We start from the raw sequence: 17,676 nt of genomic DNA, 5'->3' as shown, positions 1-17,676 counted from the left end.
GTTCCACTCACCAATCTTGTTGCCCTTCTCTGTTTGTTTGTTATTTGGAGCATTAGCAACTAAGGCCATATTGCTCTGGGGATATGCGGTGGTCATTCCCTGACCTTTCCACGTCCTCCGTATTTGGTGGTCGCAGGCTCGAACCCTGGTCTAATCAAGAAGTGTGTGCTACGCACTGTTGCTCCTGCCCACCTGGCTACGGAGGCACTGCCCTTCTCTGTACACACTCAAGCAAATCTACATCCTTCCTAAAATTAGGCCTCCAAACCTGTACACGGTACTCAAGGCGTGGCCTGACCATTGCCTTATACAAAGGGATCATCACCTCCTTTTCCCTGCTAGCAAAATTCCTATATATCATTGACAAAACCTCATGACCTGCTCTTGCAGCCTGTCTGCATTGCCCAGAAAACTTAATATCTGACTGCACAATTACTTCCAGGTCTTTTTCATTTTCTACCACCCTAAATGTAGTACCACACAGTTGGTATGTTCCTCTGGGGTTACTTCTACTCATATGCAGTACTTTGCATTTGTCAATGTTAAACTTCAGTTGCCACTTCTCAGCCCATCTGCCAAAATCTTCTAGATCCTGTTGCAGTAGCACACTGCCATTACTGTCATTAACAACCCTGCCAACCTTTGTATCATCTGCAAACTTTGACACTAAGCCTGATATACCTTCATCAATATCATTGATAAATATACAAAACAAACAGTAGGCCCAACACCGGACCCTGTGCGACTCCACTAATAACAGTAATCCATGAAGAGCAGCATCCATTGATTACAACTCTCTGTCTTCTCCCACTCAACCAAGGTTGTAACTGTCTCTGTTTTTACAGGTAAACACAGAGGATTTTACAGAATAATCAGATTTTCTAAAATTTTACACACTTGACTGACAAATGGCACCTGACTATTAACCCCATCAGTGTTTCATACAATTCAAAAGTGGATAGGAGTGTCATGGACATTCTCCCAGTAATGTCATCTAAGCCTCCCAAGTGGTAGCCTTGGCTATCATTAATAGAAGAATGTCCATGACAAACTTTAAGTGCTATGGGAAATATCCTAGCTAATATCCATTTTACTATTCAACTCCAAACCCATCAAACTAACTATCATCTTCTTCATCCACCCTTCTATCATTTGGATGAAATTTCCTTCTTATGTATTTCAGTGAACAAAAATTCAAGTCCAACGTCAATTGGTATTTTCTGTCATCCCAAAACAATCACATTACTAGAATACTATAGAGTCCTTCATCAGAGATGGCTTTTTCTATTTTTTTTTAAATACTCAACAAGTAGTTTAAAATTAAATACAGTATACTGTCGAAATAACGGCACATTGAGATCGGATGTATACATACAGAGAGATGTCTTGCAGTGCCGAAAAAAAGAAAAAGGCAAGTCACGTGATTACTGTATTTGTTTACGTTCGCCATTTTCAAAGTGAATTCTGTACTGATATCACGGATTATACTGTTGTTTTACATTCATTTTAAATTAAAAACCCCTCACTATAATTCCTAAAGTTAATAAACCTCATACAGAGAAGAAAGAAGAACAACATTAAAGCTTAGTGACAAACATGATATAATCCAAACTATTACATTATGGTCACCTGGAATGTTAATTCATATACCCATGTGACGAAAACCCCAGTTTCTGGGGGGGGGGGGGGAACTTTGCTATCTACACCTGAGACCAACTAACTCAGTCACTGAGTGAAAAAAGCCTAAAAAAGTTCCTTGCGTCATCGACGGGATTCGAACCCTGGCCTTTTCCACCTAGTGTGGGAAGGATGGTGACATATACCACTGTGCTACTCGTGCAGACAAAACTTGATATAATAAAAAAAAAAAAAAATAGAACGGGGTGGTAAACAGAAGCATATTAATGGCAGAATATAACATTGGATTGTCAACATGTTTATGTTTTTTTATGTGCAGTTAACAAAATTGCATTCTTAATCTCTCTATTTCTTATTTGGATTCATTATTTCTGTATTAAATACATTAAAAATAAAACTTTCTAGATAATGGAAAAATCAAAATAACAGCAACTTGAATGCCAGAAGGTGCCTTATTTCGAAAGTCTACTGTACTTATTCAAGTAAGGCTATTTATAAGTTAAATTTACTTGGCGAGTAAAATGTTAAAAGAGTGATTTGCTAATTAGCACAACTAAATGCAATTAGTACATAATAAACATGTCAATATTCAAATTACTGAATTACATGTCTTGCAATTTGGACAATACTTTTATGCTAATAATCTGGTTGGTGTATTAACATTTAAATTCAAAGTACATAGAAACCTTTTCCTGAGCAGTGTTTCTATCTCCACCATTTGACCAAGAAAATCCATCAGTTGTCTGAATAAATGCTAGAAGGTATTGATGAACAATCTGTAGAATCTGTAAAAAAAAAAAAAAAAAAAAAGTTAATATTTTTATATACAGAGGTATAACTATTTTCCTTTCTCCTTTGTTACAAATAAAACAATCTTCTTCTTAAATTTTTAGGACTCATTTTCCTAACTATTAACAATTTTGATACTCATTTTGATTTAATCTGAAAATTATAAGCATCTCTGCATTCAATTTCTATTTTGGGGCATTCTAGTCCCTGTAGTGACAGAGGCTGTTTTAGGCCATCAAGGTTTGATGGCTCTTTAGACATTAGCATTAGTTGAGGCATATGATGCAAGAAGGCAAGCTTATATAGCATCAGCAAAAAAAAAAAAAAAAAAAAAACTTCCCATTTCACCCATCCAGTCACTCCAAATGTTTGTCTAGTTCAGCCTTAAATTTTTTTAAACTAACAACTTCCACAACAACAGATGGAAATTTGTTCCAGCAATCAACTACCGCTGGCTAAAGGCAAACTTCTGCAATTCTATTCTACAACCGTCTTTCTTCAATTCGAATCTATGCTGCCTCAGGTTCTTAATCTGAGCAAGTGGAATTATCCCATCAGCATTAAGCCTGCTCAAACCATTCAAGGCCTTATACACCTCAATCAGATCACCTTACAGGTGCCTAGTCTCCAGATGCCGCAACTTGCAGAACTTAAGCCTCTTTTGGTAAGAGCACCCCTTTGTTCTTCTCATCAATCTTGTTGCCCTTCTCCGTACTTGTTCTAGCAACTGTGCATCCTTCCTAAAATGAAGCCTCCAGACCTGTACGCAGTACTCAAGGTGTGGCTTGACCACTGCCTTAAACAAAGGGATATTAATCACCTCCTTTTCCCTGCTAGCAAAATTCCTGTATATCATTGACAAAACCCCATGACCTGCTCTGGCAGCCCATCTGCACTGCTCAGAGAACTTCATATGTGACTGCATAATTATCCCCAGGTCTTTTTCATTCTCCACCTCCCAGAGTGTTGTATCACACAGTTGGTATGTTTCTCTTGGGTTACTGCTACCCATATGCAGTACTTTGCATTTGTCAATGTTAAACTTCAGTTGCCACTTCTCAGCCCATCTGCCTAACTTTTCTAGATCCTGTTGCAGCAGCATACTGTCTTTACTGTCATTAACAACCCTGCCAACCTTTATATCATCTGCAAACTTGGACATTAAGCCTGATATACCTTCATCAATATCATTGATGACATTGTTATCTACGAGCTTACCTAAATTGCTAATATAAAGTTATACAAATGGTATTGTCAAAAAGTTAAATTCACTATTTGTCTAAAACTAGAGTACCGAAGTGATAGCTCAAGACTTGGTAACCTGTCACCAGATAAGTGGCTTATGTTTGCAAAAGTAGGCTGAAGTGTATCAAGTCTATACTGTATTCACTCTAATTTTAATCCTGACATAAACAAATGTTCATCATCAAGTAATACTCTCAGTTGGTCAATTGCTGAAGTACCAGTGTATATTTCAGCAGAGCTGAAATGTGTATTTGTTTATGTCAGGATTCAAGTTAGATTTGAACAGAGAACCTGCTGAACATCAATTATCATATGGAAGAAAAAGTTACAATTAAATGCATATAAACACTAACTGATACTGAGCCACTTTTGCCATACACAGCAAGGTATTGCATGTAGAAGCTGAAAGGTCATATACCTGTACAAGGACTGAAATAATCTGAATATGGTACATATCTCCACATTCAAATAAGAAAATAATTTCACTTCCTTTATTATTTTGTTTTATAGGACAAATGTATGCAGTGTTGTTTTCAACCTTTTTTGAGTACTGGAACCTTTGATGTGAGTAAGAAATTCTTGAAACATCAATTCTATATAAATTTTGTTTCTTTCACTTCACAAAAATTCTTTGTTTTCATGATCAAAAATAAAATAATTCCAATTAATTAAATCACAAGAATTATTTTTAGTATATCTATATTGAGTACATTTTCTTTTTATATTAAATTGCATTGATTATTGAAATGTAGATAAGTATAATTTTTGGTGGAATATTTCATAGAACATCAGATGGAAAACATTGAGTTAAAAGGTACAAATAACTGGAATCATTCAAATAACTGCATTTAACTGGAACATTTTTGTTCATATGATGCTTGGTGTTCACTAGACTTGATATCTTATTCACAGGATAAGTTTCCATACAGAAACCACCCTTAAGTTTTGAAATAGCAGTCAACACTGGCTCTAATTTTAAATGTAGCATATTTAATCAAAGTTCTTTTGATTCACATGCATTTGATTTTAATCATGAAGATACTTTCTGCTCTCAACGAAGACCAAGTACCTGGTACTAAAGCTTGGATTTATGTTCAACTTAGTGATAAATACTTTTATCCATAATTCTGCCTAAGTTGCTAATATCTGTTTAAATTGTATAGCATCACCAGAATAGTAAATCTGTTATAAATTTAAAAAGCTGATATATTACCAGAATAGTTGTTTGGAAGCTCACTAGTTTCTCATCAGTTGGATAATGATCTAATTGCAAACATATGCCGATCTGTGAATTGATATTTGGTTTAAGTGAACAGCCACTTTCACTAGAGAGAGAGAGAGAGAGAGAGATCATTATTGTAGGATGCAACCCATTCTTCTGCATTCAACCCTAAACTCTTTTCATTTAAAGATAAATTCTAAAGATGTTTACTATATTAATATCATAATTCTACTCAAATTACTGCATTAATTATCACTAAAAATCTCTTCTTGCCATACCAACCACACTCCACTCTATGCCTCTCTTGGTTTTCTGGGAGAGAGAGATTAATAGATTCCTGCCTAACCTTGATGCCAGCAAGTCTTCAGATCCTGAAAGAATTTCTTAAAATCTACACTCTGGGGCGAACTCATTTTGTGTTGCCTCTTGGCTTAATTACTCTCCATGCCTTCAAATTTTTCTAAAGTAATAATTTTGAGAAGAAATTTTCTAAAATAATGGAATAAGTTAATTAGTTTTTGCATTTTTAATTATACTTCATATTTGAGCATTAATATTATATCACTTAATTTATAAATAAAGTTTTTTACACTCTTACATCATTTTCAGTTGACCTAGGATAGTAGTGTTCAACATACATCGCCCCTATGGCATGACCAAGATAACGAATTGTTGTTCTTATACAAAATTCCCATCTCTCTTCTGAGGGTAAAGTTAAGTCCTCAATGCCTATGTATGATAAAAAAAATAATAATAAAGAAATAATACTTAATTAGAGAACCATTCATTCTATATTAAAAATTTAGTAAACTTTTTTCTTAGTGCTGCTAAGAAAAAAATGGGCGAGAAAAACTCAGGTGAGATTTATTTTAATTCTTTATTGAAATTAACACTATTAAAAAATATATATATATATTGACTGATTGATTTAAAAAAAAAAAAAAACCTGCAGTAAGTGCCACATTAGCATGGAAGCCCAGAAGCTGATTCATACAGGGTGCCAGCTATCAGTGGCAAGAAAACAGCAGTATTGTTGCTCTTTTCATGCTCTGAGTGGTGGCACTTGACTGTTTGTGACTGGGCACTGAGTTGCCTTGAAATGTTCCTGCCAGGTCTACTACTGCATGGATACCCAGAAAGTCAGTCTGTCTAAAGGTTGTTCAGTGTGATTGTTAACCTTATAGCAGATGTGCTAAAAAAAAAAAAAAAAAAAAAACACATAGAACCTTTATTTCAGTAAAAAGATTTTTAGGGAAAAAGGGAAGAAATCCTGATTGTAAAATTAGTATTTCATAATCAGGATTTCCTGCCTGATTATGAAAACAGGTTCCTTCAAGATATTTAATCACTCTTAAGGGTAAGTCACATGTTTCCTTAATTTATTTTACTTTTCTATATATAGGTAGCCCTCGATTTACGCCGAGGTTAGTTTCCTGGGGGGGGGGGGGATAGGTGCAAATGGAACCCTTTATATAATGGAGTCAATCGGAAATCACAGAGTTAGGTTCCGGGCACCAAAAATTTTACCTACCACATTGCATTGATTGTTTTATTTTATTAGCATTCTTCATAGTCGTAGTAATAGTCGATGGAGGCATATTCATAGACCTACACACATTAGGGCAGCTTTCACCAGATTCCATCCTCCAAAAATTGCACTAGGATTCAATGAACTTCTTTTACCAGACATGGCATCTCTTTATTCTATTAAATTAAAAACTTTATAACACAACTGGGCAAAAACTGCAAATGGATATCATTATTATCATTATTTAATTTATTAATAGCACAATTAATAAAAAATTGTTAGCGTAATAAATTTCCAACATGTGTTAATAGTGTAAACAACACCAACTGAATGCTTCACCGCATGGACCTTTACCACTCACATCCACGAGTGGCTACTTTGAGGGTGGGAATCTTTCTCATCTCTGATACAGATGCACTAATTACTGATTGGCTCAGATTGTCCTAATTCATGTGAATAGTGCATGATACATAGCACAGTATGATGCCGATAAATTTTGTCTGACAATTTTAAACTTTCAATTTATAAAAAAATAGAAAAAAAAAAATTGTAAAAATAAATAAAAATAGTGTTGTGGGTAGTGATCAGCGCTATTGCAAATCGGCCCAGTGCAAAAAGAGGGCTACTGTACAGGATTACTACAAACAACAGTAACAACTAAGTTAACTAACAATAACAACAACTTTCAAAGTTATTGTTACTGCAAACGATAGCAAGAACTCCCAAAATTTATTGAATAAAAAAAAAAATATATATAAAAATATTAATTCAACATTTTATGACAAGAGTGCAGTAAAAAATTTTGAGAGATTTTAAATAATTTAAAAGCATTCAACATAGGTGTCATGGGTCACCTACAAACATTCACATAATACTGGAGTTCCTGGGTAGTGTGTCCCTATTGAAAGATGCAATGTGTAACATATGCAGGTCTTGATCATCCACATGCAGACCGTGATCACAGCCTTGTAAAGGTAATACATATACATTTTGAAGGAGGGAAGGAAAAATTTTGAATGGTTTAGAAATATAATTTTTGTTTATTTTGTAGTGTTTTATTACTGAGCACAATGAACAAAATGATATTTTAATTTGGGGGCCTGCCAGTAAAGCTAGAACTCAAAAGAGGTCCATGGCCAAAAAAGATCTATATGACACAATCATATAGATCTTTTGGGCATCAGGAGGAAATAAAACCAATGGGAAATATTCAAATATAGTCATACCATAAGCATTTAAATATTGGGCTGCAAATCTGCTTCATGCATTTCTCATGTTATAATACCAAATACAGTAAGATCCCTGTATCTGTGGGGGATACGTTGTGGATGGCTGAAACCACAGATCTGCTGATCTGTGGACACCAGCTGATCCCATATATAACATGATTTTCTTGTACATACATACATATAATAAAGTTTAATTGATAAATTAAACACACAGTAAGACACTACCAACATTAAATACGGTAATAATAAAGTACAGCAGATTCTCGATTTACTGGGACTGGATTAACCAGGACACTTCAAGACTCCAAATTAAAAAATCATGCAGTGCCACAATCATAAAATTCAAGTAATAACTAGAATAGGTATAAACAGATATTTTGCAAGTCATAAATAAGCGACAAGAACTGGCATTATAAGTCATCATTGGGAGATTAGTGTACTTATTATCTTGCAATCACCACTGTCTTCACATATACCGGTCAAAAAAAAAAAAAAAAAAAAAAAAGCAACCAAATGTTTAGTTTGATTTAGTGTTTCACATCAATTGTTGTGGGCTTAGAGGGGAACAGGTATCCTGTGTATTATCAGACACTCAGCCTAAAACACTGATGGATCCAATATCTCTCTATTACAGAAAATTTAGGAGAAGTCCGGTTGGTCTGCCTCCCTAAAATCCACCCACGCACACCTTCTCGATGGTAAGCTCTGTTATGTCACTTAGGTGACAACGAACGTATAGAGTGGTTCTCTTCAAGATGCCTGGTCAGCGTGAAGAGGAAAAGACCAAACACTCCAGCATATGACAGCACGACAAAGTAAATGGCCCTCAGTCCCCAGCAGCTTTCACTTTCCCTCTTACGGCAGCGAGAGGATCAGAGTGGAAGCAGAAGGTGCTAAGAATCTCTGGGTACGACCAGGCTGCCATGCACGGAAACTGAACTTAGCCTGTTATAATGTAAGGTCACTCATCGGTGAAGACAGGTTATTAGAGCTGGAAAAGGAATTAGAAAATGTGAATTGGAATATCATCGGTTTGGCTGAAACAAGAAGAAGAAATGAATCACTTATAAGTATATCAATTGGAAATTTGTTGTACACCAATGGAAACAGTGAAAGGAGTGAAGGTGGAGTTGGGTTTCTGGTCCATAAAGATTTTAAAAACAACATTTTGGAATTCAAAAGTACATCACCAAGGGTATCAAGAATAATAATCAAGATTTCTAAGAGGTACAAGCTAAAGATTATAATGATTTATGCACCAACATCGAGCCATGATGATGAAGAGGTTGAAGAAATGTAAACCGGAATTGAGAGTCTTCTAGATGAGCAGAAAACCCACTACACTATTATTATGGGGGACTTCAATGCTAAGGGTGGAAAAGCGCAAAACAGCACAGAAAGAGGAACTATGGGAAATTTTGGAATTGGTGAAAGAAATAAAAGAGATGAAAGACTTGTGGAATTTGCAGAATCTCAAGGACTGTCAGTAATGAACACTTTTTTCAAGAAAAGGGTGAACAGAAAGTGGACATGGAAGAGTCCAAATGGATTAACAACTAATGAAATTGACTTCATCCTCACTAACAGAAGATATATTGTGAATGATGTTACCGTCCTGAATAAGGTAAATGTTGGAAGTGATCACAGAATGGTAAGATGTACACTTGATATAGATGTAGGAAAGGAAAAAACTGACTCGAGTAAATAATACAAAGGTCTTTGAGATAACAGAGGAGGAGAAAAAGGAACTTAAGAACAAGTTTGAGCTTCTGCAGACTGCTCATGACCAAGATATCGATGAGGAATATTACAACTTTCTGAAAGTGATAAAGCCCAAGAAACCTATAGGGAAAAAGAAATCCAAAGAAGAAAAAATTAGTCAAGAAACACTTGTCATGATGAACCGAAGATGACAAATGAAGAGCAAGAAAAACACTGACAGGGAGAAAATTGAATATACTGAGTTATGCAGAGCAATTAGAAAGAGACTCAGAGAGGACATAAGAAGATTTAACACAAGAAAAGTAGAACAAGCATTAAGGGAAAACAAAGGATTTAAATCAGCAGCCATGAGCAGTAATGATACTGAAACTGAACAATAGCGATGGTGTACTTATAAACAGCAGAGAGGGCATAATTCAAATACCAGAAGACTACTATAGAGAATTATACAAGGAGCGAGGGAATGATGGATTGCAAAGTAGCAGCACATATGACATACCCGATATTCTTCCTGATGAGGTAGAACATGCATTGAAGAAAATGAAGAATCAGAAAGCCCCGGGGAAAGATGAAGTTACTGTAGAGTTGTTAAAATTGGGAGGAAGAAACATAACACAAAAACTGGCAAGGCTCTTCACAAAGTGCATTAGAAAAGGTGTGACGCCTAAGCAGTGGAATAATGCAATCATAGTTTTGCTGTATAAGAAAGGAGATAAATCAGAAAGTGAAAATTATAGACCATTAGCTTGTTATCCCACATCTACAAGTTGTTCACAAGGGTCATTACTAACAGATTAGAAAGAATACTTGATGAGAATCAATCAACCGAAAGAGCAAGCTGGCTTTAGGACAGGATTCTCAACTATGGATCACCTTCACGTAATATCACAGCTAATGGAAAAAGCAAATGAATATAAAACACCATTATGCCTGGCATTTGTGGATTATGAAAAGGCATTTGACTCCATACAGCATAAGGCAATGTTTCAGGCACTGGAAAGACAAGGCACAGATACCCCATATATTATGATTTTGAAGAAAATATATGAGAGTGCTACCTCCTTTATTAGACTAGACAAAGACAGTAGGAAATTTAAAATCGAGAAAGGAGTTCGACAAGGAGACACAATATCTCCGAAGCTGTTTACTGCTGCCCTTGAGGAAGCTTTCAGAAGATTAGACTGGTCGCAGAAAGGAGTCAATGTGAACGGAGAGTACCTAAACCATTTACGATTTTCAGATGACATTGTGGTCATAAGCCACGATACCAAAGAATTAGAGGAAAATCTTAATCAGTTATGCACAGTTAGTAAGGATTTTGGACTAAAGATGAATATGGCTAAAACAAAAGTAATGATGAACAAGTATGCCACAGAAAGGGAAATAATGATTGAAGGAGCAGTAATTGAAAAGGTGGAGTCATATACTTATCTGGGACAAGTTATTAGCTGTAATAATGATAAATGGCTGGAAGTCAAGAGAAGAATAAATTTTGGATGGATAGCATTCAGTAAATATAGTCACATACTGAAGAACAATATCCCAGTTTGTCTGAAACGTAAAATAATGAACCAATGTATACTCCCCACCATGACTTGGGCACTCACCAAATGAATGGAAGAGAAGCTGAGAACTACACAGCAAAGAATGGAACGAATTATATTTGGAATCAGACTGTTAGATAAGAAGAGAAACACATGGATTAGGCAGCAAACTCAAGTAAAGGACATTCTTATCAAAACTAAAGAACTAAAATGGTCTTGGGCAGGACACATAGCTCAAAGACATGATGACAGATGGACTAAGAAAATAACAGAATGGTATCCAAGAGGAGCTAGAAGAAAACCTGGAAGACAAAGGCGGAGATGGATAGATGAAATTCATGAGTTTTTGGGTAGTAAATGGATGGCCGGTGCTCAAAACAGAAGGAACTGGAAAGTTGCTGGAGAGGCCTTCATCCTGCAGTGGATTGAAAATGGCTGATGATGATGATAATCAATTGTTGTGTTCCGTTGCACCGCAAAAGGACAAATTTTGTTTCGTTATTTATGTCAGGGATGTTGTAATTTTTTTTTATAGTAACTTTTTTTTATTTTGTTTAGAAATTGCAAAAATGATGGGCAAATGCAAGAGTTGTGCATTCAAATTAAACAAAAACTTCCGAAATTATTCAAAAGTTTGAAAATGGCGCATCCGTTAAATCTCTAAAGAACTATTATAATGTTGGTGACCAAACCATACGCAACACTGTAAAAAATAAAGGGAAGCTATTTGATTTAAAATCAACATCATAAAAAAATAAAGGGAAGCATCCTGTTGGACACACGAGTAGTATGTGTCAAGGTTTTTCATTTTTTTCCGTGGTTAACCACAGGTAACTGAATCAGCAGATACGGGGGTACAACTGTTCATCAAAAGCATGATTAAGAGGTTTTGTGTAACAGCTTCTTAATATGTCAGAATTCTTAATTAAAAAAAAAATAAAATACAAAACTTAAAACTGCTTACCTTCAAAGGTTTGTACCAGCTGATTATACAACTCTGAATAATTTCTGGCCAAATGAGGAATATATGCTGATACTAGCCTCCAAATCATATAGCTGTTTTGCACACTAAAACAGAAAGTTAAGATTAAAAGACAGGACAGAAACAGAACAATGGTGCCTACTGAGTGATTATACAGTTAAAATAGCTTATTAATATTTCAGTATAATAGTGCATACAAGTTAAACAAGCAGCTTACTAACAATGTCAAATAAGATTTCAATAACAAATAATCTTACAATGAACCTCTCTCTCTCTCTCTCTCTCTCTCTCTCTCTCTCTCTCTCTCTCTCTCTCTCTCTCTCATGATTTTTCTGTAAGAACTGAAATATAAATACAGTAAAACCTTATTAATGTAACTTCGTTTAAACAAAGTTCTCTTTTATACAAAGCACATATCATACTCCTGCTAAAGGATAGCCTTTTTATACATAACATATTCAATTATTACAAAATTTAGTTAATATATATTACACAGTACATTTTTGTCCTATGAAAAATAAATTGTTTTATTTTGTATGGTTAATAAAAAGCTTTGTACACCCCTAATTAACTGAATCCATTTGTGACTGAAAAATTTTCCAAGCCAAGACAAACTAGTTAACCAACTTCCATGTGATTTTGACGCCAACAGAAGTTTCTTGGATGCAGTCAAAATTTTTCAGTCTTGATTATTCAGAGTGGATAAAAGAATGGCTTAAAAAAAAAAAAAAAAAAAGGGGAAACATGATGATCATAGATTATTGTACAGTGCTGAGACACTAAAGCTGAAGGTGTTCACAGCTTTAGTATCTTAGTCTTTACTGCTATTTGTGATGGAATATTTCTTGAAATAGTATTGCATCAATGGTGACAATATTATTGAAAAACATGGTCCAGCAAATGAATGTGATAGAGTGGGATATGGGTGGGATGGAACTTTAAATAAATTTAAATTAAATTTATTTAAAGTTCCATTTAATTTAAAAATTTTAATTAAATAAATTGAATTTAAATATAATTCTAATTTAATATAAAATGTAATATAAGACACTGGCAAAATATATACTAAAATTCTATAAAATAAATAAAAAGGGTAATTGACACATATACACATATTCACTGGTTGTTTGCAGAATTAAAAAAAAAAAAAAAAAAAAAGGCAGTAATGCAGCAAGTCTATATACAGGATTCAAGTTATGACATGCACATAAAACAAAGTTCAGGAAAAGAACCATAATACATTTCTTTCAAAAAAAAAAAAAAAAAAAAAAAAGCTCTACCAGTGGACAGTACAATGACCAGCAGCCCATAAGGACAACTGCACTCTGCAGTAGATGGTACCATAATTGAAAAACTGTAATCACAATGGAATTTACAAAACATGTGATGGTACAGTGCTCATTCATGGCAGTGCCAAACAATATTGAGGTGAAGAAAGAAGACCATCTCCAGGTTATGATCTGAGATGCTAAAAGATGCCACTAACTGGCCATGTACTTTGAAGGCTTGCTTGGAAGAAAAAGATCAAGAGTGTTGCAAGTGTGGTTAGGACTGTCTGTTCAGTTCTATTAAAGGAAGCAGCAAAGTAAGCAAACCCTTAGTCATAATCACGAAAGCTTCCTTGGACTCAGGGGAGGTCCCTATGGACTGGAGATGTGCGAATGTGTCCCCATTTCACAAAGGAGGATCAAAGGGTGACACGGGTAATTACAGACCTGTTTGTCTAACTTCTGCTTCAGGGAAAATAATGGAGTCATTGGTTAAGGAAGCGATGTAGGATCATCTAGACAAGACTGCAGTTATAGTTCAGAAACAACATGAGTTTGTTAAGGGGACGTTTTGTCTGACCAATTTGATTGGATACTATGATGTGGTCACAAAGGAACTTGATGCAAAGAATAATGTTGATATCATATACTTGGATATTAGGAAAGCTTTAGACTTCACCATTCTGTCCACATGATGATACTGTCAAATCACTTGTAAGAACAGAGCAGAAAAAAAATTCTGACCTGCAAAGGGAAAGGGACATTTTGCTCTATTCATCATCATCATCTTCCGTCACTGTCAATCCACTGCAGGATGAAGGCCTCCTCAACAAGTTTCCAGAAACTGTGGTCATGTGCCTTCTGCTGCCATTTACACCAACAAATCTCACAATTTCATCGATTCACCTCATCTTTGGTCTTTTTCTTTCTTGTTTAGAGTCAAGTGGTAACTATTCCAAAATTCCTTTGGTCCATCTATCGTCAGTTCTTCTTGATATGTGACCTGCCCATTTCCATTTTAAGCACTTTGTTATTTCAGTGATATCACAAACCTTGGTTTGTTGGCAAATCTATGCACATTTTTCAGTCACTTTTGGTTATTTTCAAAATTTGGTGCTCCTACTTCTGTGTCACCCTCAGTCTTTGAAAAGCTTTGGCATTAAATGTCCATGTTTCACAACCATATGTTAAGAAAAGGGAGGATACATTGATCAAAAGCTTTCTGTTTGAGACAGAGTGGCAACTTTGTCTTGAAGGCTACATTAAGCTTTCCAAATGCTACTCACTTATGTGCTATTCAATTTCCATCATGATGTTTCCATCTGGTGAAATTTCTTGTCCATCGTAAACATACCTTTCCACTCCTAGTTCTTGTCCATTGGCTTTAATTTTCTTTGGTCTGGTAAATTAGTCTCGTCAACTAGTAGTTGTTGGTGACTCTATTGTCAGGGAAACGGGGAACATGCTTTGTAAAAAGGATAGGTGGAACAGGACCAGGGTATGTCTGCCAGGGGCAAAGGTTGATGACATTGTAGAGCGGATATCATCTTTTAAGGGCACAAAAGGTGATATAGTTGTACATGTTGGCACTAATGATATTAAGAGTAGGAGACCAGCGGAATTACTTAACAAGTACAGGTCAATGTTGAAAAAAAGCCATGAAGTAGGATTGAATTTGAAAGTGTCTGCAATTCTGCCCAGACACGATAGGAGGGAGTATATGATAAGAGCCTTGTCGATCAATTCGGCCCTGGAAAGATTGTGCAAGACTCAAGGGGTAGAATTTTTTTCAGCCTGGACTGTACTTGTTAACAGGAGAGATTGCTTCTACAGGGATGGGATACACTTAAATAGAAAGGGTGCAAGAATATTTGCTGATGCTATCGAGGCAGTGTTAGGTGGGTCGGAAAACTGCTAGCTTGGGGGGAGACAAAGACTAATAGATTAACAGTAGCCACTGGCAGAGGTGAAAGAGATTCTTGCACTGCTTCTATTGGAATGAGCAGAAGCCTGAAAAACAAGATGCAGGATATTTCAGAGACTGCTGGAAGTCATTGCGGTACAAGTAAACACATGGGTTGTGTTAGGGCAGCTAAGAATAGAAACAGGTGCATGTATACTTGCGTGTACACCACTGCTAGGAGTTTAGTAAATAAATTTGATGAATTTGAGGTACTGCTCAAAACATCAAAGGCAGATATTGTTGGGATATCAGAGACGTGGTGTCACACAGATATAAGGAATGCAGAACTGGAATTTGAGGAGTACAACGTCTACAGAAAGGATAGACAGGATAGGAAGGGAGGAGGGGTTATGCTATTAGTTAAGAAACACATTAAATCCAAGGAAGTGAAGCCAGTCGACATCGATGGACAGGGCAGTGTCGAGTCAGTTTGGTGTGACATAAGCATAGGTAAATCAAAATTGAGAGTAGGACTGCTATAGGCCTAATGACTCTGATGAGTATAATAAGATACTGTACAGGGAAATAGAATGGGCCAGTAAATCAGAGAGTCTTATAATGGGGGATTTTAATTTCCCAGATATTGACTGGAATTTGTGGGTTGGTCACTCACACACTAGCAAGGCTTTTGTGGATTTATTGGATGATTGTTTTCTACAGCAGCATGTTCGGGAGGCAACTAGAGGTAGTAATACTCTTGATCTGATTATCAGTAGTGATTTTTTATGCATTAAGAATCTGCAGATAAAGGAACCACTAGGTGGCAGTGATCACAGTGTGCTGAAGTGGGATTTACTCAAGGAGGTAACTACCATCAGAGGTAAAGGGAAGGGTTTTTGCTTTCGTAAAGGCGACTATGATGGTCTGAGACAGTATTTAAATTCTATACAGTGGGACCAACTGATGATGTTACCAACAGCAAATTCAAAATGGGAAGCATTCAAGGAACTAATCTTGGAAGCTACCAGGCTTTACATACCAACCAAGAAATATTGTTCAAGGTTCAGGCCTAAATAGTTGTCAGATGAACTAATGAGACATATGGCAGAGAAGAAAAATGCATGGGATACATACAAATTAATGGGTGACATGGAAACCTATGATAGATATATAAGTTGGTCTGTAACCAAGTCACAAAGGAGATTAGGCAGGCAAAGGCAGATTATGAGAAATCCTTGGCAAAGGATGCAAATAAAAACAGAAAAGAGTTCTTTACCTATTTAAACTCAAGAAGGAAAGGGATGAATCAGATTGGTCCACTGGATATTGATGGTTCAACAGTTGAGGATCCTGCTCAGGTGGCTAACAATCTAAACGAGTATTTTGCATCTACATTCACACACGAGGAGTTATTCAGGAAGGGGAATGTCGTAGGTGAAGTAAACATTGGCAGTGAGCTAGATGATTTTCTAATAACTGAGAGGAAAGTGGAGGAGAAATTGTTGAGAATAAACATAAAAAAGGCACCCAGGGTGGATGGGATCTATCCAGTTATATTAAAGGAGGCAGCAAAGGAAGTAAGCAAACCCCTAGCCATAATTACGAGAGCTTCTTTGGACACAGGGGAGGTACCCATAGACTGGAGAAGTGCAAATGTAACCCCAATTCACAAAGGAGGATCAAAGGCTGACACACAAGTAATTATAGACCTGTTAGTTTAACTTCGGTTCCAGGAAAATTAATGGAGGCACTGGTTAAAGAAGCACTGCAGGATCATCTAGACAAGAATTCAGTTATAGCTCAGACACAGCATGGTTTTGTTAAGGGCAGATCTTGTCTGACCAATTTGATTGGATACTATGATGTAGTCACAAAAGAACTGGATGCAGGGAGTAACTTTGATATTATATATTTGGATCTTAGAAAGGCTTTTGATACTGTTGCGCATGGAAGACTGCTGCACAAATTGGAGCAGCGTTGCATTGGAGGCAAATTGCTGCTATGGATAAAGGGATGGTTGAGTGGCTGAAGACAGAGAGTGGTAATCAATGGACACTGCTCAACGGGGACTAAAGTTATTAGTGGAGTTCCTCAGGGTTCAGTGTTGGGTCCATTGTTGTTTTCTGTATTTATAAATGATATTGATGATGGTATATCAAGCTTAATATCCAAGTTTGCAGACGATACAAAGGTTGGCAGGGTTGTTAAGGACACTACTGATGCTATGCTGCTGCAACAGGATCTGGAAAGGTTGAGCAGATGGGCTGAGAGGTGGCAAATGAAGTTTAACATTGACAAATGTAAAGTACTACATATGGGAAACAGTAACCCCAGATCAACGTATCAACTCTGTGGTACTACGCTGACAGTGGTAGAGAATGAAAAGGACCTGGGGGTAATTGTGCAGGCAGATATGAAGTTCTCTGAGCAGTGCAGACGAGCTGCAAGAGTAGCTCATGGTGTCTTGTCAATAATATACAGGAATTTTTCTAGCAGGGATAGGGATGTGATTATTCCCTTGTATAAGGCATTGGTCAGGCCACACCTTGAGTACTGTATACAGGTCTGGAGGCCTCATTTCAAGAAGGATGTAGAGCTGCTGGAAC

General features: G+C 36.3%; 1 protein-coding gene across 1 annotated transcript in view; it reads right to left on the bottom strand.

Annotated features, from left to right (window-relative positions):
* The window catches only part of LOC150076002 (endothelin-converting enzyme 1-like), a 160,797-nt gene that overhangs the window by 82,932 nt on the left and 60,189 nt on the right, over positions 1-17,676 (bottom strand). Inside the window, exons 6-8 of the mRNA XM_090388028.1 lie at positions 11,882-11,985; positions 5,493-5,623; positions 2,325-2,423 (exon numbers count right to left, since the gene is read on the bottom strand). Of these exons, the coding sequence (XP_090244154.1) occupies positions 2,325-2,423; positions 5,493-5,623; positions 11,882-11,985 (334 nt within the window). The remainder of the gene's footprint in view (positions 1-2,324; positions 2,424-5,492; positions 5,624-11,881; positions 11,986-17,676) is intronic.

The sequence above is a fragment of the Mastigoproctus giganteus genome, chromosome 13, assembly GCF_048544385.1.
Source record: "Mastigoproctus giganteus isolate SK-2022 chromosome 13, ASM4854438v1, whole genome shotgun sequence".
In the NCBI taxonomy this organism is placed as follows: Eukaryota; Metazoa; Arthropoda; class Arachnida; order Uropygi; family Thelyphonidae; genus Mastigoproctus; species Mastigoproctus giganteus.
Note: the sequence above shows the minus strand (reverse complement) of the source record. Positions and strands in the feature narration are given on the sequence as shown.